The sequence below is a fragment of the Artibeus jamaicensis genome, unplaced genomic scaffold (assembly GCF_021234435.1).
Source record: "Artibeus jamaicensis isolate MK-2021 breed Jamaican fruit bat unplaced genomic scaffold, CSHL_Jam_final contig_233, whole genome shotgun sequence".
NCBI classification, from domain to species: Eukaryota; Metazoa; Chordata; class Mammalia; order Chiroptera; family Phyllostomidae; genus Artibeus; species Artibeus jamaicensis.
Genome location: NW_026521486.1, coordinates 1,514,873 through 1,534,433, shown reverse-complemented (window position 1 = coordinate 1,534,433; position 19,561 = coordinate 1,514,873). Strand labels below are relative to the sequence as shown.

The 19,561-nt window shown below is 64.8% G+C and overlaps 1 protein-coding gene across 1 annotated transcript in view; it reads left to right on the top strand.

Annotated features, from left to right (window-relative positions):
- TBC1D22A (TBC1 domain family member 22A) overlaps window positions 1-9,437 on the top strand; it is a 101,216-nt gene extending 91,779 nt beyond the window's left edge. The window contains exon 13 of the mRNA XM_037160435.2: window positions 8,927-9,437. Coding sequence (XP_037016330.2) covers window positions 8,927-9,055 — 129 coding nt within the window. The 3' untranslated portion in view covers window positions 9,056-9,437. The remainder of the gene's footprint in view (window positions 1-8,926) is intronic.
- The last annotated feature ends 10,124 nt before the right edge of the window (window positions 9,438-19,561 follow it).

Below are 19,561 nucleotides of genomic sequence, written 5' to 3'. Positions count from 1 at the left end.
GACGGCGTGGAGGCGTGTGCCCCTTGGACCGAGTGCTCGCTTCTTACCACACGAGCCAGAACCTAGAAAAGTGAGATCAGGGCCTGACCCCACGCACAGTGTGAACACACACATCCCTAACGGAGTGCGGACCAGTTTAAACAGCGAGAGCGCTCCAGACACCGTCTTACCCGGGAGTTCCGCACCGGCTGTGATGTTCACACCTTCAAGTCGGGGGGCCGCCCCTTGCAGGGCTCAGGACTGAGTTTTGTCGCTGTGATCGGGCGGGGGCACAGCTGGGGGGGTCCTGCCTGGGGCAGCCCCAAAGGCACCAGAACCCAGGGGTTTTCTTGGGGACAGGTCTTAGAGGCACCCTCTGCCCACCAGGGGAAAGCTGGGTCCCTGGCACCCCGTGGTCTGCAGGAGCAGTGCAGGCAGGCTTAGGGAGCGTCTCGGGCCAAGTTCAGGTGCAGCCGGGCCCTCACACTCAGCCTGCACGCGGTCCCTTCCCTGCTTGCTGCCGAGAACAGCCCGGCAAGCCGCCAAGGGCAGGAGGCCGGTTGCACCAAGGCGTCGACCTTGAGAGCCTCGCTACCGCTGGTCCCAAGTTTACTAGAGAAACAACCCACCCCTGACGAAGTGGAGACGACCAGCACCCACCTCAGACCACAGCCGCCGACACCTCGGGCGGCCGGGGACGGTCCCACGTCACCACCCACTGTGCGGTGTTCTGCACTGTGACCCACAGACGTTCGGGGAGGACTCCCCTCCCCGCGTCCAGCAGGGACGTCCTGTGGGCGTTGAAAGTGGATTTCCCGACCGTGGCGACCCTTTGGGGAGGAAGCCAGCGCCCGGATGGACTGGCATTTGCCCTGAAGCACCTGCCGGTTCCTGCTGGGGGACCCCCCACCCCCGGTGTGCACGGTCCGGCGTAGGGCAGGGGGCTCCCCCAAGTGCAGAGCCGCTTTCTGTGGGTTAATGGGCCTGTTCAGGTCTGTATTTCATCCTGTGTTCGTCTGAAGCAGCAAATGTCACGAAATGCCAAGTAAAGATCAATTGTCTCTTTCTTTATCATTTCACGACATTTTGAAGACAAAATTGGGCTGGTTGGGAAGTAACCTGTAAGGGGATCACTGTGCCCGTGCTGTGGCGTGTGAGTGGGGGGGCCGTGGCCGTGGGGCTGTCAGGCTGCGAGCGGCGCTCTGGGGGCCTGGGCCCCGCGCCCCCTGAGGTCTGGCGGGGCCGAGAGGCCACTAGGGGTCTGAGCCGAGTGTGGCCCCCGGCAGCTGGGCGGGCGGGGCGGGAGCGGGGGACAGGGAAGGGCAGAGCCTGGGCCTCGGGGACTCACCGGCCTCTTCCTCCCGGGGGCCTGTGCTCTGCTGAGGGGGCAGCAGCTGAGAGCCTTGTCCCGTGTCCTCCCCGGAGCCCCCGGTGGTCCCGGGGCTGGAGAGGGCGGGAGGCCCCACACACAAACGCCGCTGCACCCCAGTCCAGGCCCTGGCAGCAGCCTGTCGGGGACCGAGTCCTTTCTGGCGAAGGTGGGAGCTGGGTGGTGACCGAGCTCTGGGTGAAGTGAGGAGGCTGCAGGGCTCTGGGCTCTTCAGAGCCGGCAAGTCCACCAACGATGGTAAAACCGTGTTCTCTGTGGCTCCATTCAAGCCAGAGAGATGGGGACGGCTGCTGGCAGCTTTGCAGGGGCACTGGGACGTGGCACCAGCCCCGGTCTGGGCTCAGCCCAGGGTCCTAGAGCAGAGGGGGCAGCGTGGACCCCGCACCAGCCCCGTCCCAGGCTGGCTGGGGAGGTTGTACGTGCCCTGACGCACTTGGGGACGTTACTTAGTGTCGAGAGTGCTGTCAGCTCAGGACCCAGGCACAGCGCCCGAGAGGACAGAGGGTGACCGACTTCAGGAAGTGGGGGGCCTTTCCGGGCAGGTGCAGCCCCTTCCCTCGGCCCCTCAGAATCGGCGCACGCTCACCCCTTAGGCCAGTGACGTCCTCAGAGCCCGGGCCGCCTGGTGGGGCTGCTCTGCCTCTCCACAGCCGGTGGGAGGCGCCCTCCCGCCCGGGCGCTGTGGGCTCTGCCTGCCTGCGCTGCTGTTCGGGCCCCACCCTGAACTCGGGCCGTCTGCCCTGGGAAGTCAGGCCTGGGCCCAGGGAAGGTGCCACCCAGACGGGCCCAGGCCCGGGAGGCCCAGGAGCGAGCCCAGTCCCCAGGAGTGGGAGTGTGGTGTGCGGCCCGAGGAGGCTGCCCTCGGACGCGGAGGGCTGGGGGTGCGGGGACTGTGCGTGAGGCTCCTCCGGGGGAGGGGAGGTGGCAGCATCTTGGTCCCACAGGGTCACCAGAGGGTGAGTGAGGCCACACAGAACAGGGGCTCCACCTGCTGCCCTCACACCCGCACACAGGTGCACGCAGACACCTGCACCCACACGGGCGCACACACACTTACACGCACACTCAGAACCTCCTCCAGACTGGGCAGGGGAGGAGTCCTTTCAGTTCTGATCTCCGAAAAACAAGCCCCTCCCGTGTGTGTGTGGTGGGGGGGCCTGGGCAGCGCCAGCCGCCCCCGCCGTGTGCTCCATGCCCCCCGGAGGGCCCTCAGGTCTGTAGGGAGGGGCCGTCCGTGTCGGGAGAGAGGGCAGGTCTGCCTGTCGCCCAGAAAACCACGGCGTGTGGCAGTGGCCGGCACCTTCCGGCGCCGTGAGCGGGGCTTCAGCTGTGGAGAGAAGGGGCCGGCCACGTCCTGGGTGCTGGTGAGGCGTCGGGCGTCGGTCTCCTGGGAAGTGCCTGGCGCGTGTTCTCTCGGACTCTGGGGGCTTCCAGGCCTCTCCTCGCCCACCTGCCCGCCCACCTGCCCACCTGCCCACCCGTCTGCCTGCCCATCTGTCCACCAGCCCACCAGCCCACCTGCCCACTCTGCCGTCCACGTCACACCACTCCCCAGTTTCTCCTCTCTTCCCAGAGGTGCCCCCCGGGGGTGGTGGTGGGCTCTGTGCTGGGTGCGGGGGAGGGAGGAGGAGCCGACCGTCCTGTCCATGGACCCCCCGGGGGGTGGTGGTGGGCCCTGTGCTGGGTGCGGGGGAGGGAGGAGGAGCCGACCGTCCTGTCCATGGACCCTCCGGTGGGTTCCTGCCCACCTGCTGGACACAGCCCCCCCCCCCCATGCCCCCGTTCCCGGCCGCAGCCAGCCACAGGCTGTGGTCGCCTTTACTCGGGGCCGGGCTCACCAGGCGGCTTTTGAGGAAGAGACCACAGAAGTCTGCTCAGGCCGCAGGAAGTCACCTCTGTCCCGTGACCGCCCGTCCTCAGGCGTGTCTGTCGTGAAACCCTGCGTCCCCGCATCTACGAGAGGGGTCTGCTCTCTCCAGGGGACGTGCTGCGTGCAGGGCTCTGTCTCAGCCCATGTGGCTCTGAGGCCGCTCAGGGAGCCCGTGGCACCAGGCCACGCACCGGTCTGGCCGGCCCACCGGTGCCCCTGTGCAGTGGGTGGCCCTGGAGTTCGTTTGGGTCCCGCCGGGAAGCAGCGCGGGCATCCTGCGCGGACAGGGACCGTGGTTGTGCATCCGAGACACCCTCCGTCTCGGGTCCCAGGACTCGGGCCAGAACAGGGCAGGCTCCCCTGGTCATGCCCCACGGGCTGTGCCCGGGGCCCCTGCCCACAGCTCCCCTTTCCCTGCTGACGGGAAGCTCCGGGGCAGCGTGCGCTGGGGCAGGGATGCCTGCGGGTGGTGTCCGCACCGACGCCTGTCAGCTTTACACGAATCCAGCCTGCGTTCCGTTGATCGGTGGGCTGGCTGCGCGGTGGGCTCCCACGCCCTTCCATGGAGGGGCCCGGAAAGGGTGGGCCTTTGCCCTCTGCCCTCCCGCTCTCTCACAGAAGAGGCTTCCTCTACACGGTGGGCGGTGGGCGGGGACCCCGGGACTCAGCCTGCTCGGTCCTGGGACCCACCCCAAGCTGCGGGTGGGTGCGGGCGGCCAGCGCCCCTCCTCACTCATTTCTGCCGTGAGCGTGTCCCACCAGCGAGGACAGGTGGTCCCCTCCATTCCTATCGTGGGGGGAAAGCCCCTTATTATCTCATCAGCAGTGTTTGACGTCTGCGGCAGTGAACTCGAGGAGGCTTGTCCCTTCAGTCCCCGAAGAGATGCGGTCACCTCGTGGGCCTCATGAAAACGCCCCCTCTCGGCTGCCACACGTCCCCATGTTCTGTCCGCGGCCCTCCAGGGACACCCGGATGGGTGCAGCCTGGCAGTGAAATGACGGCGGCCCTAGAGGTGGCCGAGCTCCTTGGGACGTGCAGGAGGCCAGGCTGGGGGGCTGCCAGCTGTGCTGCTGCTGGTGAGCAGCTCTCTCCCCGATGCCCCCCCGAGAGCCACCCCCGGGGCAGCTCCGGCTCGGCTGTGAGACTCGGGGGGTGGAGCCCCTGGCCTAGCGGGCTCGAAGTCAGCCACGGTCGGGGAGGTCTGAGCCGTTTTCCGAGAACCTGGGATGAAACAGAAATCAGATGGGAACCAATGCCCGAGCAAGCCCTGTCCGCGTCCTGGCTGCTGGCCGCGTCCTCCTGCCGAACCAGCCGGACTGATTGCCCAGCTCCGGGGCCCTCTTGGTGGAAAGAGCCCCCCAGGCCTCGTGGTGGTGGTGTGCCCCCCGCCCCCCGAGTGCTCGCTGCTTGTTTAGCCTCGGCCTGGGTTTCCAGCCTCACTTTCCCGCAACCCGGCCTCCAGCTGCACCCGTGTGGGGGGTGGGGAGGCCCCTTTGGAAGTGTGCTGGTCGGCCCCGTCCGAGTGGGCAGAGCCGGGGCCTGGGCGGCAGGAACGAAGGCGTGAGAGATGTGGGGGTTCTTGGGTCCCCACTTCCAGGGCCCGCGAGGCTCAGTGGGGGGAAAGGGCTGTAAGAGGTGGTGCTACAGCGTCCCCCAGGGCTGGCGCTCCTGCTCCTTAGCTTGTCTCTGGGGCCACAGTGGCTGCCCTGTGTCTTCGAGGCCCTGCCTGCACCCCAGCCCTGCACCCCAGGGGCCCCATCGGGGTCCTTCCTGGGGAGACACTGGCGTCAGCAGCTGCACTGGGCCTCCTGGCACAAGGAGCCCGGGCCGCTGCGGAGTCCGAACTGGAGCTCTGTGGCCGCCACCCCTGTGTGACTCGGGGGGCCACTCACCCTTTGACCCTGCCCCCTTCAGGACCAGGACCAGGACTCCCCAGGAGTTCAGGGGGCACCGGTGAGCAGGCACCCGGGGACCTTCCACAGCCGGGCAGCCGTTGTGCGGATGAGGTGGCAGCGGACAGCACCAGCCCCTCCCGTCAGAGCCGCCCAGACGTGGCGCCCGGCAGAAGGGGAGGAGCCTGGCCCCGGGTGGGCGGTGGCCACGGAAGCGCTCCTTGGGCTGCCTGCCTGCGCTCCTCCGTCAATCCCGAAAGCCCCGGCCAGATCTGTGCTAATGCTCCATTCGTTACCCTAATTAGTTTGAGGATTTTCAGGGCAAACAGGATGGGATTTCTCGGTTCAGTCTTGGGGTGTTTGTTTTTTGAGATAAAGCACACGGAAGAAGTTGCATTGATCTTTTAATTCCTCGTGCAAAGAAAAACTGTTTGCTCTGCTCTCACTTAGTGTGTCTGGTCCTCAGTGGGGCGGGCCGGTGGCCGCTGGGTCCAGCCTCGGGGGTGGCAGTGCCGTGAGGTCCGCCCGGCTGGCTGTGGCCGCTTCCCAGGGCGCGTGCAGCCCTGTCTCTCCAGCCCGTGGGGCGGCCTTCCCAGGACCCCGCCCGACTGCGGGGGGCCAGGAGGCTGCTGCCCCTCCCAGCAGGGACCCTCCCCGAAAAGTGCCTTCGGCCCCCAGGGAGCTCAGGGCTGAGACTCTGGGGCCCGGTGTCTCACGGTCATCGCTGGTGCGGTGACAGGTCACCAGTGCTCCAGTGTCACTGTCACCTAACATGGTCCATCATTCAGCTCCCCAGCCCCACGGGACGATGGTCGGACAGCCGTGCTGGAGCGGGGCCTGGCGTCAGCCGTGTCCCTGGAGAAGTCGTGGGCACTGTGTACCTGCGGCCCCCGTCACCTCTACACCTCTGTCCTTGGAGAGGGGTGGCCTGCCGTCTCGGAGGTGGTTCCCCTCGCCGGGGCCGCAGACGCCATGCCGAGCACAGAGGGAGCCGTGTGCGCCCGCAGAGACCCCCTGGGAAGCCGCCTGCTGGGGTCCCGACGGCGTTCCTTCCCGGGCCTCCCTGTCGGGAGGGCTGCGCGTGGGGTCGGGGCAGCGGACGTCTCCCAGGAGTGGCCCCTGGGGGCGCTCCTGCCCGGCTTCCCTGCCCGCAGCTGCTGTGCGTTCTCTGTGCCGAGATGTGACTCATCAGCCGGGGGAGACTCACGCCCTTGGGCCGTGTGTCCGCACACTTGTGTCCTGCAGGGGCGTGGGGTGCAGACGGCAGGGCCGCATCAGCCTGTCCTCCCCGCCCCACCCCTGAAGTGAGGGGGGCGGGTCCCAGTCCCATGAGCCGCCTGCTGTTGGTGAGCCCCCCACGGGGCTGTGCTCCAGACGTCCACTGTCCTTGAAACAGCCGGGCCGGAGGGTGGGCTTGTCTTCTGATCAGGGCCAGGCAGAGATGGGTCTCTGGCCCTGGGGGTTCCCGCTGAATCCCTGCTCCCGGGGCAGATGCCCTGGAAGCCCCTCCCAGAGGCCCTGTCGGAAGTGGGGGCCGAGATTTCCGCAAGGAAAATCAGAGCTGAGGGGGTCCCCCCAGGAGGGGTTTCCTTTGCCTTCCTGTGGCCTTGCGGGAGCCACTTTGCAAGTGGGTCTTCTTTTGTTTTCCTAGGAAGGAGGGAGGAGGTGCAGGGGAGACTGATAAAGTGACCTATCCCACTGCTTCCTGGTGGAACCCAGCAGGCCACCATTCTGGGGCTGGGGCGGGGGTGGGGCTGAACCACTGCCCCAGGGCCGGGTGACCAGGCCTGGGGTGGGCTCACACTCCTGTGCCTCAGTTTATCAGCCCAGCTGCCAGTGGGGCGGCAGCAGCACAGGCTTCCCGTGAGGCAGGCTCCCTGCCAAGTACGCAGCCCAAATGTCACCTTCCGTGACCGTTCGATGCTCCCAGGTGGTCACACGTGGCGCACAGAAAAGTGGCGGCCAAGAGCAGTTTGCAGGGCGGCCCATCGACTGCCCGGCACCGTGGGGGGCTCCCCAGGGACGCAGGACCCAAAACAGCCCGTGACCGCACAGTGGCCCAGTGCCTGGCTGGGCGGCTCCTCTGCCGGATGTCCCCAGGACGGGCCACCGGAGGAGAGAAGTCTGGGTTGAAGGGCGTGTCCGCCTGCTCCCCCCTCCTCCAGCCCCGCAGCCTGCCCGGTGCCAGGCTGTCTGCTCTCCGTCCGCCCCTCGGAGCCAGGAACTGAATTAGGTCCTGAAATTGAGTGTGTGGCCGAGCCGGGCAGCTGCCGTGATGGGAGGGGACCGCTTCTCACCTTGCGAGTAGCGGGGTCACGGTAATATGAAGCCAAGTGGATTAAAAATAAAACCAAAGGTGTTCATTTACGACCTGCCCGGAATTGGATTGGCGTCTGTGTGCGTCGCTTCCGATGCTGAAAGACAGCAGGCTGTTGTGATCTGTCCCTGGGGACGCCGCGCCAGGGAAACTTGCTCCGCGAATTCAATTTCAAGGCCCCGGGAAGTATCTGAAATGCAGAAGGAAATGGGTGGAGGAAGAGAAGTGGCTGCAGCCAGGCAGCACTGGAGGGGGCTCCAGGAGCAGGGAGGGGGCTCTGAGCTGACGCAGGGCCGTGTGACGGGGAGGGGGGGGCCCGGGGGCGTCAGGGGCTGAGCCCTGCGCTCACACAGTGGCCATCCCACTGCGCACCCCCCCTCGGCACCGCACCCCGTGCCAGCCCTGCAGGGACGGAGCTCCATGGATGAGAGGCTGGGTTGCTGCCGAAGGTCCGAGTGTCGGGGCCGCCTCTGGTCCAGGTGGGAAGCATGTCTGACCCTCGGCCGCATGTCGTCTGCTGGGAGCCCGGCTTCCCTCCCACAATCCCCAGGCCAGCGTCCTCCAATCAGGACAAGGGTTCAACGGACGGACCCCCAGGGCCCTGGAGCCTGTGGGCCCCTCCCTTGAAATCCCCTGCCCATCCCTGGGCCTTGTCCACCGGGAAGCCACCCAGCCTGCTGAGCCCCCTTCTGCTGAGCCCTGCTGGGTGCCGGGCCTGTGCTCCCTGAAACCTACCCCATCCATGGTGGGGCTGCCCTGAGCTTGGTGTCAGGAGGGCTGGCGTTCAGGCACAGGGTCCTGGGCTGCGGTGTCGTTCTGGCCCTGTGCCTGCCTCTCGGGGGGTTCTTTGGGTGCTGGCTCCTCTCAGCCCCTTGCCCAGGCTTCTCTGTGAGCTCGGGGCAGCCGAGTCCTCTAGGGGCAGCTCCGGTTGGCAGGAGTGGAGACCTGGGTGCCTCAGGGAGGCGGCGGGGCAGCGGGGCTTCCCTGGAACACCGCGAGCTGAGTGGCCATTTCGAGAGCTGCGGGTGTCTGCCTGCCCGTGGGTCCCTGCCCCACTGGTCCCCACTGCAGGGTCACCGGATACACACAAGTCTGGGCCCATGGACCCTGGGGTCAGTGGGGCAGCACCTCACTTCCAACTCCAGATGGCCTTCGGGGCGTGGACAGGGAGTGGGAGGCCCCTGAGCTGTGGCCACACTGGGCAGCTGGGCCCCACTGGACCAGCGCCTGGGCCCTGGGGTGCTGGGGACCCTCCGTGAAGCGAGGTTGCAGCCTTGCACTCCCCCACAGATGTGTCTCCTAAGTCCGGGCGTCCTGCCGCTGCCCGGCTTGGGGCCAGAGTGTCCGGGGTGGGGGGGTGGCTTCGTGGGCTGCTCCAGCTGGGGCTGGGGACGCAGGGAGCCCCTGCACTCCGTGCCTGCGGCCCCACCCAGCCTGCCACTGCGCGCCCCCTGACCTGGCCCGTCTCTCTCCCCAGGAGCTGCTGCTCTTCCTGCAGAACCTGCCCACGGCCCACTGGGGCGACGGGGACGTCAGCCTGCTGCTGGCCGAGGCCTACCGCCTCAAGTTCGCCTTCGCCGATGCCCCGAATCACTACAAGAAATGAGCGCGGCCCCGGCAGTGGCCCCACGCGCCCAGGACGGCACCCGCCCGCTGGCCGGCTGCGAGGAGGGGCCTGGATGGGCAGTGCTGCCCAGCGGGGCGTCCGCCCGGAGGACGTCCGGCGCAGCCGGGGGCCCGGCTGGGGTGGGCTGGCTGCTTCCTGAGATACCAAAGAGAGCCAGGGGAGGGTCCTGGCCTTTCGGGGGCCCTTCCTGTCCTGAGCATCCTTGCCAAATGACCGCCTCCTGGAGACCCCGGCCGGCTGCAGCCCCTCTCGGAGAGGCCCGTGTTGGGGGGCCGGGGTGGAGGAGATGGCAGTCGTTTGGACCTGTGTGGAGACGCAGAGCTTCTGTTGAGTGAAGGAGAATAAAATACAGTGAGTGTCATGTTGCATGAGCCTGACCCGCCCCACAGCAGGGCCCTGGCCGCCGTGGGACCTCGCTGGGGGTGACAGCCGCCCCCGAGCCGGACGTGGGAGGGCCCTGGGGCGGCAACCACGATCCAGCTGCGCTCCTTCCTCAGTGGCAGGCGGTGTGGCCGGAGCTGCCGAGACTCGTGCGGCCACTCTCTTTGCCGGATCCTCGTCTCTGCCGTTGCCGTCACCAGGCAGTGGGCCCGGGCAAGGAGCCTGCCAGGGGCTCTGAGACACACACACCGCTGACCCCAAGCCCAGGAAGGGCTCCCGCCCTCAGCACCCTGGGCTCCTCCTGGGCCCCCCCTTCCTCCTGCTGCTGCTGCTGCCCGCGCTGAGGGCTGCCTGGCTGTGCAGAAAGCCCCCGATTCACGGGCCCGCCTCTCACGGCCCAGCCCCCGAGGCCACACGTTTGGGACAGAGTCTGCCCCCGAGGTGGTTTGTGGTGCAGTCGCGGGGCTGTGAGGGTCCCTGGCATCGGAGCGGGGGGAGCTGGAAGGGAGAGAAGGGGTTCTGTCTGGGGCACCATGTGGGTGATGTGGGCAACGACGCCGGGAGCCCCTGCCTCAGCCTCACTCACGGGCTCTCCCAGCAGGACAGTGCCCTGGCCCGGATGGCCTCGGCCCTGGGCGCTGCCGTCACTGTTGGCACTGAGACCTGGCTTTCGCCCTCGTTCAGGTAATTGAGTTCTGCGTGCTCTGTGGAGTGGCAGGAGGGGGAGGGCAGGGTCCCTGGGGCCCGCCTGCCGCCCCCTCGCAGCCCCGGGAGGCTGCTCGCAGCCTCGGGCCGGTTCTGAACTCGAACTCGAGCTTCTGAGCAGAGGCCCTGGCCGTCGGCAGGGGGGTGCAGGCAGAACGGCCGCCCCGGGTCCGCTCGTCAGGGGGCGCTGTTCCAAACGGCAGACTTCCCCAGTCGGAGGCGGGGCACAGACGCCCGAAACAAGCAACCCCGTCCTGCACCCCCGGGTTCCAGCGTGGGGCTGCCCTGGGCCCCCGACGGGCCGGCGTGTGGGGGCCTCTGGGCCTCCCGGCGCAGGTCTTCCACGTGACTCCAGGTCTCTCTCCGTCTCTGGACGGCACGTGTTTTCCCCACCAGGAGAGCTGTGGGCCAGTCGGAGAGTCAGTGCGAGGAGAGGCGGGGGGACGCCCCGCGGGTCCCACAGGCAGCGGGGGCTTGCTGCGCCCTCTGGTCGAGGCAAAGCGCCCGCTCCGCTGTCTGCCGCAGCAGGACCGGCCGCCTCTGCTCTGCTCGTCTCTGTCCGTCCAGAGGGGCTGGGGGCCGGGGGTGCTCCTCCCTCATCTTGCCCTGCACCCCTGGTTGTACAGGGAGCAACAGCACGGGCCTTTCCTCGCTAACTCCTCGGCTCTGCTCACACCCCACTCTACAGGTGAGGAAACTGAGGCACAGGAGGCCAGGCAGCTTGCCTGAGCTCGAGCTCACGGAGCTGGCCCAGAGCCCCTGCTTGTCCTCGGTCTGTCCTCATAATGCCCAGTGGGCGTCACTGTTCCCAGCTGGAAGTTTGGTGGGGGCAGGGTGTCTGGTGACTTAGGGTCTCCCATCCAGCGGGCTGAAAGACCGACCGTCAGGCAGTGTGGGTGGGAGTGGCCGCTGGGTGCCGTCCGAGGTGCTCCCCAGGCGCCTGGTCCGGGTGCACCGGGGGAGCCTCCTGGCCGGTCCCCACGCGGCGGCGGGCACACTGGCTCCCGGAGGTCCCGGCCGACTCGCTGAATTGATGCCTCCGCGTCCCAGGGGCTGTAACGAGGTGTCAGCGGGAAGCGGGGACCATGCGCACGCGTGAGGTGACTTTTACAGGGTCATTACTTGTTCGCAGTAAGGTTTTGTTGTCAACTTAAAGTGTAACGACGTGATAATTCTTCTGCTCACCTAATGAAGACGTCGGTCCCAGGTTCCGGGGCAGCAGACGCCCCGGGAAGGCGGGCGCTGCCTCTGTCCCCCCTGCTGCCGCCTCCTCCCGTCCGACCAGAGGCCCAGGGGTGTCTCCCGGCCGGGTGCGGGCAGTGGCTGAGCCCACCCCAGCTTCCTGGGCCAGAGCTCCCTCGGGCCTTCCTGACTGAGCCTCGATCCTGCCCACCCTGCTGCATCCCACCGCAAGCTCAGGTCCAAGGGAGCTGCGGCGACCCCCCACAGCAGGTTGTGGCCAGCTCCCAGCTTGGGTGCTGAGAGCCCTTACAGGCAGGCCCAGCGCTGACACTGGTGTCCGGGGGCTTGTCCACCTGGGAGGACCAGGGCCATCTTCACAGAGACTGGTCCTTGAGGGGCGAGCAGGGGTCCATTGGGTGGAAGAGGGTGTTCCGGGCAGAGCAGGAGCCACCTTGAAGGGGGGCCCTGGGCTGGAGGAGCTGGAGAAAGGGCCGGCGGGGACCCCACGCTCCGGAGTGTGTCCGCAGGGGCAGTGCCCACGGCGCCATTTCAGCCCCTCATGGGCCGGACGCCCTGATGTGGTTTCAGAGCTCAAACATTCGCCAGCCGAGCAGCTGCTCTGCCTGTTCTGTGTGACGTGATGTGTTTGTCACTGTTTGCACCCGCCCATACCGCCCTGCGCCCCTGTTATGGGGGCCAGACCCCGCTCCGCGCCAGCCTCCCGCCATGGCCCGCTGGCTGGCGAGCTTCTGAGTACCAGTGACCAGCTGGAGGCGGGTGCTTGTCCAGAGGCCTGGGGTCCCTGGGGCGGCCACTCTGGGAGCAGTGACACGCCCCGTCGTTCAGGTCATCGGGGTGAGGGTCACGGTCGCTCTGTTTCCTGTCTCCTCCCTGGGGCCAGCGGTGAGGGTCAGAGAACAGGGCAGTGGGGGCGAAAGCAGGCAGAGCAGGGCCAGAGGCGGGCCTTGGACTGTGGGGGACGTTCTCTGGGAATGGGGGGCACAGGGGGTATTGGGCTGTCTGGGGGCCCAGCCGGGGGGGGGGGTTCGACATTCACCCTGCCCCACCCCCCGCCCGGTGGCCACAGGGCGGCCCAGTCCTGCCGTCCTGAGGTCCCCACCACCGCCCTGTGAGAACGGCCACCAAAGGGAGTCCTGGACAGTGAGTACTACGAGACATGCCTTCGATCCTCAGACCGTGTCAGCGTCCCCGAATCCCCACTAAGTGTGAGACGTTTGGCAGTGTCGTCCCGGTCACTCAGAGTCATCGTCGTACCTGAAGGTCATTATCTCTCTCTCACGTCACGTCAGTCCCTTTCGGAGCATCGTACCCCGTCTGCTTGGGGGCTGCTTCCCCGCAGCCGCACCCAGCCTCCTCTCCTGGCTGACCGTTCGGATGGCGATGGTGATGGAAAGGATCTCTTTGCTGCCCCTGTTCTCACGCTGGTGCTGCCCTCTTGGCTTTTCCCAAGTGGCAGCTCACATCGGTGTTTCCCAGGGAGGACGGCTCGCGGGACCTGCCCGCATCCTCTCGTGTAGACACATGTGCTCGCTACCCGGCCGTCACCACGAATGGGCTGCGCCCCGTGACAAGCGGTCCTGGTCGCGGCGCCTGCTTCCTCGCACTCGGCAGCAGGCGGGCGGGCAGACGGCGCTTCCGGACAGAGCCGCCGTGTGGGGCCGTCTCTCCGTTCTTTATCTTCTTAAATACTGCAAGCTTACAGCTCTTTTTAGTCCTCTGAGTCAGAAACTCCAGGGTCCCTGGGTACCGGGGAGCGTGGCTTTGCCTGTCGTTTCACTGACTACGCAGTGATCCAAGGGCGTGGGTTTCTCCGTTTTAGAGGAAACCTTCTCATTCGTTTTGTGACACCCCCGTGCCCTTTGGGGCCCCGCTGGAATGACCCCGCCTCCCGCGGTCTCCGGTCCTCGGCGGTCAGCCTCACCCTGCTGCTTTCTGGTCCTTCCCTCCCTCTCCTGTGCCGAGGGAGGGGCTGGGAGGCTTGCCTCCTCGTTCACCGCGTTGGGTTTCAGCCCTGTGTCCCCGGCTCCTTTCCAGTTGCATTATTTTAGCGATCCTGTTTTTAAATTCAAAGGCCTCTTTCTTGTTCTTTAATCCCCATTTAAAAAGCTGCGGCCAGTGCTTATTGCACAGGCGCGATTCCTTTTGAGTCTTGCGGACGCTAATTGGAAGTGGGGAGTTCTCTCTGTTGGCCACCTCCAGCCCGCTCCGGCTCGGATTACTGGGGGGAGTGATGGCCAGGTTCAGCTGTGCCCCGAGGCACCGCGTTTTCTGGAGATAAGAGTATTTTTATCCCCGTCTGATGGAGTGACCTGGCGTAGCGCGTGCGGTGCTTCCCAACCTCGGGGTTGACAGTGTTTTCCCTGAATAGCTCAGCTCTGCGGGCTGAGCAGCCCCCGTGGCAAATACTCAACTCCGCTGTCCCCGCAGGAAAGCAGCCCGAGGCAGCCGGGAGCAGGGGGCTGTGGCCGGGGGCCAGCATTGCTTTGCAAGCCCCGATGGTGGGTGTGCCTGTTTGGGGGCCCCCTGGGTACACCCCGGCTTCCTGGGTAATTGCTTTTACCTGCTGCACGGGCAGACACGAGGCAGCTCCCACCACGCCTGGTCTTTGTCGAGTCTGTTCCACCCACACCTCCTCTTCCAGCTTCTGTCTGCCAGGTTCCTGGGGCCGGGAGTTTGGAGACGACTTCCTGGGGAATCCGCGCCTGTCTGTTTGGGGACCCCTGCAGGGCGGAGCCTCTGTCTCAGACTTCCCCTGGTCCCCATTTCAGTGTCTACATCGTGCATTTCACAGTTTCCTCAGAATCACGGCTCATTAACTCATTTTTTTGGTTTTCCAGCGCTGCCGTTTATTTTGACAGTTTGGAGAATCATCTGTACGGGATCCAGGGAGGGCAGAGCACTGTGGGTCAGACCTCCATCTTGCTCAGACAGATCCTGGATTCCTTTGTTTCTCCAGCGACACCCCCAGGGCTGCGGAGGCCTGTTCGGGGGGCCGGTGACCCGCTGTTTCCCCGGGGCGCAGAGCGGCGACTGAAGCTGCCCCACCCAGTGAGGCAGCCGCATCAGACCCGGCCCGGACGCTTCCGTCCGCCCCGAAGTCACACGCAGGTCTGTCTGGCCAGGCCCTTAAAAGTGTGTGGCCCCTTCCAGGCCGACGTGACTTGGCTCATCGATCTAGCCACGCTCTTCGTTACTGCAGCTGTAAACATACATTTCGGCCTGTCCGCTTCGGCGAATTTCCTTTACGAGCATGTCCTGTTAGTGCTTCCGGGGACGGGGGTGCCCAGCCTGCAGCCCTCGGGCCTCGGGAGGCACAGGAAGGCTGTGAGTGCCGCCCAGCACAAAACTAAATTTACTTAAGAAATGAGATCTTTTGTGATCACGTGTCACAGTGTATTTAATGCGTGGCCCAAGACAGCTCCCCTCCCAGTGTGGCCCAGAGACGCCAGAAAGGGCGGCCACCCCTGTGGTACTGTCACCGAGTTCTGTTGTCACTTCTTTTTTATTCTCCTTTGAGGACATTTTTTTCACTGGTTTGAGAGAGAGAGAAACATCGTTTGGTTGCCTCCTGCATGCGCTGCGATCAGGGACTGAACCTGGAACCTTTGGGTGCACGGGACACCACTCCACCCAACTGAGCCCCCGGCCGGGCTGGGGTCTTTTTTTTAAGGACACTGATCGGTACCTGAGGACTCCACAGCCAGGACCTCGGCACCTCCCTGAGGCCCCACCCCCTGACGTCATCACTTTGGGTGGGGGTGGTCAGGATTTCAACTTGAACTGGGGGGACGGACTTTCAGGCCTTAGCACACAGGATGTTAGTGAAGACGTACATTCAGGAGTTGGAGCGGAGTGAGATCAGTCGGTTTGGGGGCTCCTTGGGGGCATTTTCCCTGCAGGCATGGGCATGGGAATAATAAGGGGGTAATACAGCAGTGGCTGGTGCAGTTTGGTCACTGCCCGGCCGCTGAAGGCGGTGCTCCTGGTAACACCGCTGTTCCGGAACAATCGAGGAGGCTCACTGAGTTGTCCTGCTGTCCGGACGTCTCCGCACTGCAGTGTCGGCTGGTAAGGAGTCCCCAGAGGGTCTCCTGGACGGGGAGGCTGTGTGGACACCCAGCCCCGTCGGCGGTCCCCAGGGTTGGGTGCCGCTGTTCCCCACCAAGCACCAGAGCTCTGACGCTGTGCAGCGGTCACACAGCTCTGCCCAAATATTACACATTTTAATTTCAAAATAGAGTATCATTAAATTCTGAAATAATGGTTTTCTGAAAAAAATTAAAAGATTTGGAAAGTTTTCCAAAATAAAATGTTATTGTAAGAAAGACAAGACAACATGGAGAAACACGTTTGAGCTACGGAAAAAGGAAAATCCCTCTCTAAGAATTGATTAGAGTTACTTAACAATAGGGCATTGTCCTCAATACGAGTGAGTTGCCCGTTGCCAGAGGTAATCAAGCTTTAACTGGACAACAGTAGGCTGGGATGCTGTGGAGGAGACCCATCATCTGGGAACTTAGCCCCGATGACCCTGAGGGCCCCTACTGTCCAGTGGTCTGCGGTCTGTGCCCCCCAAACCCTCCTTGGCCTCCAGCACTGCCCCGCCCCATCTCCAAGTCCAGTGTCTTCCTTACAGCTCTTTCACTGCCTGGCTTTTCTGCAGCTGCAGAGAGTGTCCCTGGTGTGGGCGACACTGAGCTCCCTGGGTTTTCTCTCTTTGCAGGAGGCTCTGTCGCCTCCTCCCTCCCGCCAGCTCTGGGTCCCCTCGGGATTCAGCCTCCTCCTCCCTCCAGCACCCCCCCCCCGGGGTGGCACCTTCCCCCGAGTGGGGCCCTGTGAGGGGCTGCAGAGAAATACGTTGCATCTCCCTTTCATGGACTCCAACCCGGCCAGGCCGGAAGCTGCCTGCGGGGAGGAGGTGGCCTCCCAGGTGCAGCCACGCCCCCAGGTGCCCACAGCCCTGCCCCTCTTCCTCCGCACGCTCCGGGCAGCCCCGTCGCTGCAGAGCTGGGGTACGAGGGCCCCAGGGTTGGGGAGTTTGCTCCTGCACCCCTGCTGGAAAGGGGCAGAGCCGGAGAACATTCTAGGCCAAGGAAAAGCAGTGGGGGCAGAGGGGTATGGAGTACCTCTGCCCCACGGATGGGTCTGGGCAGAGGACCAGTGATCCGGGGCGGGGGGCCTTGGTGCAGGCAGGGCAGAGGGCAAAGGCACCCCCAGAGGACAGGCCCGGGGCTTCCAAAACAGGCTGGCCTGGGAGTTGCACTGTGGGGTGGTATCCCATCCTGCTGGTTAATGGCTGCCAACTCGGGGTGCGATCTCTCCTCTTGACCTTCACAGGTGAAGCTGGGCCTCCACGCCCACCTCCACAAGTTGCTGTGGGAAAGAAACTTCCAGCCCAGGGCTGAGGAGAAGGAGCACGCAGCTCGGGGCCAGTCCCCCCACCTCGGACGTGTCTCTCTCTGAACGTGGTCTTTCCCCCCAGGATCTGAGCGTCTGTGTCTAAATGGCAGCCGGCATGGGCTTTCTCTTGCTTTAGCTGGGAGAGGGTAGCCTTCGATAGCTCCGCCTGCATTTGTGTTCAAGACGTGTGGTTATTATAGTGGAGTTTGGTGACCCGGGTCTGAGGCGCATGTGCTGGACACAGCCTCTCCCAGGCGCGCTGACGGCTCTGCCACCCACGGACCGTGGGGTGGGAGCCAGGGCCCGCCGACCCGAGGGGCTCCGTGAGCAGCCTGAGGCACCGGCCTCTGGCCCTTGTCTCCCCCTCCCCGTCCACCCTCCCCTGCCTCTGGGAGTGGACCTTGGGTGGCTAGCCCTCCCTGACGTTTCTGCCGCCCCTGCCCTGTCCGCCGGCCCCGGCAGGGGCGCCCTGACAGGAAGGCGCACCCAACAGCCCTTCTTGGGATGAAGGAGTCGCAGGGCGGAGGCACACGCTGGCCTTTGGCCCACAGGGACAGCCCGGAGAGCGTTTCTGACAACGCGAAGGCCCACCCTCCCAGAGTTAAACGAGGGGTTGAACTTCCCAAATCACTGGTTGGGAAGAAAGTCCCGAACCGTCATAATAACACAAAATTTTTAGGGAAAGAAAGACCACAAGAAACAAGCACAAAATGAAAAGAACTTAAAACAAAGACGCAGGAGATCGAACGTATCCGTTTGGGTCACAACCAAGCAGGCGTAATGTGTTCACTGAGAGAGAGAGAGAGACAGTTAGATTGGGTGTGAAGACGTTTACCTGTGTGTCCACCCAACCCTCTCATCCCTCGTCCATCCACCACCCGTGCACGCGTCTGTCCATCTGTCTGCCCATCCACCCATCTTCTGCCTGTCCACACGACATCCATCCGCCCATCACTCCTCCATCCATCCATCCATCCATCCATCCATCTGTCCATTCATCAGACATTCCCCCCACATCCTTCTGTACCAGGCTCCAGGGTTCACAGAGGCTCCTGCTGTGGTGAGCCCTTGAGACTTTCACAGTGAACTTGGGGAAGACCCACCTGTCAGCAGACATATTAGTAGGGCGCGGTCGGTGTAGCGGGGACTCAGCGGGATGTCTTCTGGGAACCAGGGGAGCTTCCGGGAGATGTGCACGGCGTCGGCAGGGCCTCGAGAAACCCCTGAACGCTGGTTTGTGAGCAGAGGGTCCCCCGTGCTGTCGATGCGGCATGTGGAGGGGGCCTGGCCTGCGTGGAGGAGGGGGGCAGAAACAAGGCTGGGGGGCCTGGGGTCGGGCACGGGGCGTGGGGCCCCTGGGTGCCAGGCTGAGTGGTGTGGGTGCTACCTTGCGGGCAGCGGGGAGTGCTGAGCCCTCAGACGCAGCGTGCCTGATCGCACCGCCTTTTGTCACCATGGTGGACGGGCTGCAGGAGGCACATCCAGGCCTGGAGGTGATTCCAGTGGCCCGGGTGAGTGACGGCAGGCCTGGGGGGGGGTGGTGTGGCAGGGAGGGCCCCAAATCCTCAGCGTGTTGGGAACACGTGTCTGGCAGAGCCCGTGAAAGTGCGGGTCCGGTGGTTGCTATGGGAACGCTGTATCTCCCCTTTCCAGCTGAACAGGGTACCACGGGGCAGAACGGCAATGACCTTGGGCTTCGTGGGCACGAGGGTGGACCCGGGCTGCCCTAAATGAGTACTGCCCGCAAGATGCGTGTCCCCGCTGTCCTCCGAGTGGCGCTCTGCCCAGAGAAGGCTGTGCCGGGGACGAGCGCTCCCAGAGCAGCCCCTTCATCCTGAGGAAGTGCTGGCTCCGGGTGCGTGAGGCCGTTTAGGTCACTTATCCCCGTGGGGCAAGCGGGCTCAGGCAGGTCACAGTGCAGCTGCCACTGGGCAGCGGAAGTGAGTGACAGGGACGGGAGCAGGGGACTGCAGTTCCTGTGTAGGGCGGCCCCCGCAGGGCACGAACTGCAGCCTTGTGTGATGAGTGAAAAACGACCAGAACGTAATTAATCGTGATGATGATACTGGTGGTGGTGGTGACCATGGTGGTGACGATGGCGGTGGCGACTGCTAACACTTACATTGTGCCTCCTGTTTGCTAGTCACTCTTCCAGGCACTTTCCCTAAATTAGCCCCTTGAACCCGCACGAAGCCCTGTGGGACGCTGTTATTCTTACTTCACGGGGGACCCTGAGGCGCAGAGTGAAGCTCGCTGCACCTGGGGAGTGGCCAGGGCTGGACACCGGCCAGCACTTGCACCATCCAGTGGCTGATCCAGAAGGAAAGAAACGTTTTGGAAACGATCATTGACCCTCAGGAAAGGACAAGAACTGGGGTTATTCTAAGTGGTCGGTGATTCTGCAGAAGATGCTGGTCCGTGCCCAGCAGCTCGGCTGGGTACCGCGGGCGAGGCGTGGCAGCCAGGGAGGTGTCGAGGGCCCACAGGCAGCTGCTCCAGACCACGTACACTCTGTGTGGTCCCGGGGGGGCAGGGAGCGTCCAGCTCCCTGGGAAGGAGACCCTGTCCCCTGCAGACCCAGGGCGAGTGACTGAGGGAGAGAGTGAGCCTCTCAACTTTGGAGGCATGCAGGCATAGCCTGATGGTCACGGTCTGACTTCCGTCACCCACGTCGGCTTTGCAGTTCTCCAGCCCTTGCATCACAGGGAGACAGGCTCAGTGGGGGGACCTGACCATGCATGCAGAGGCAGTAAGACCAGCGTGGTGCCCAGGGCTCTATCCACGTAGCCACATGCA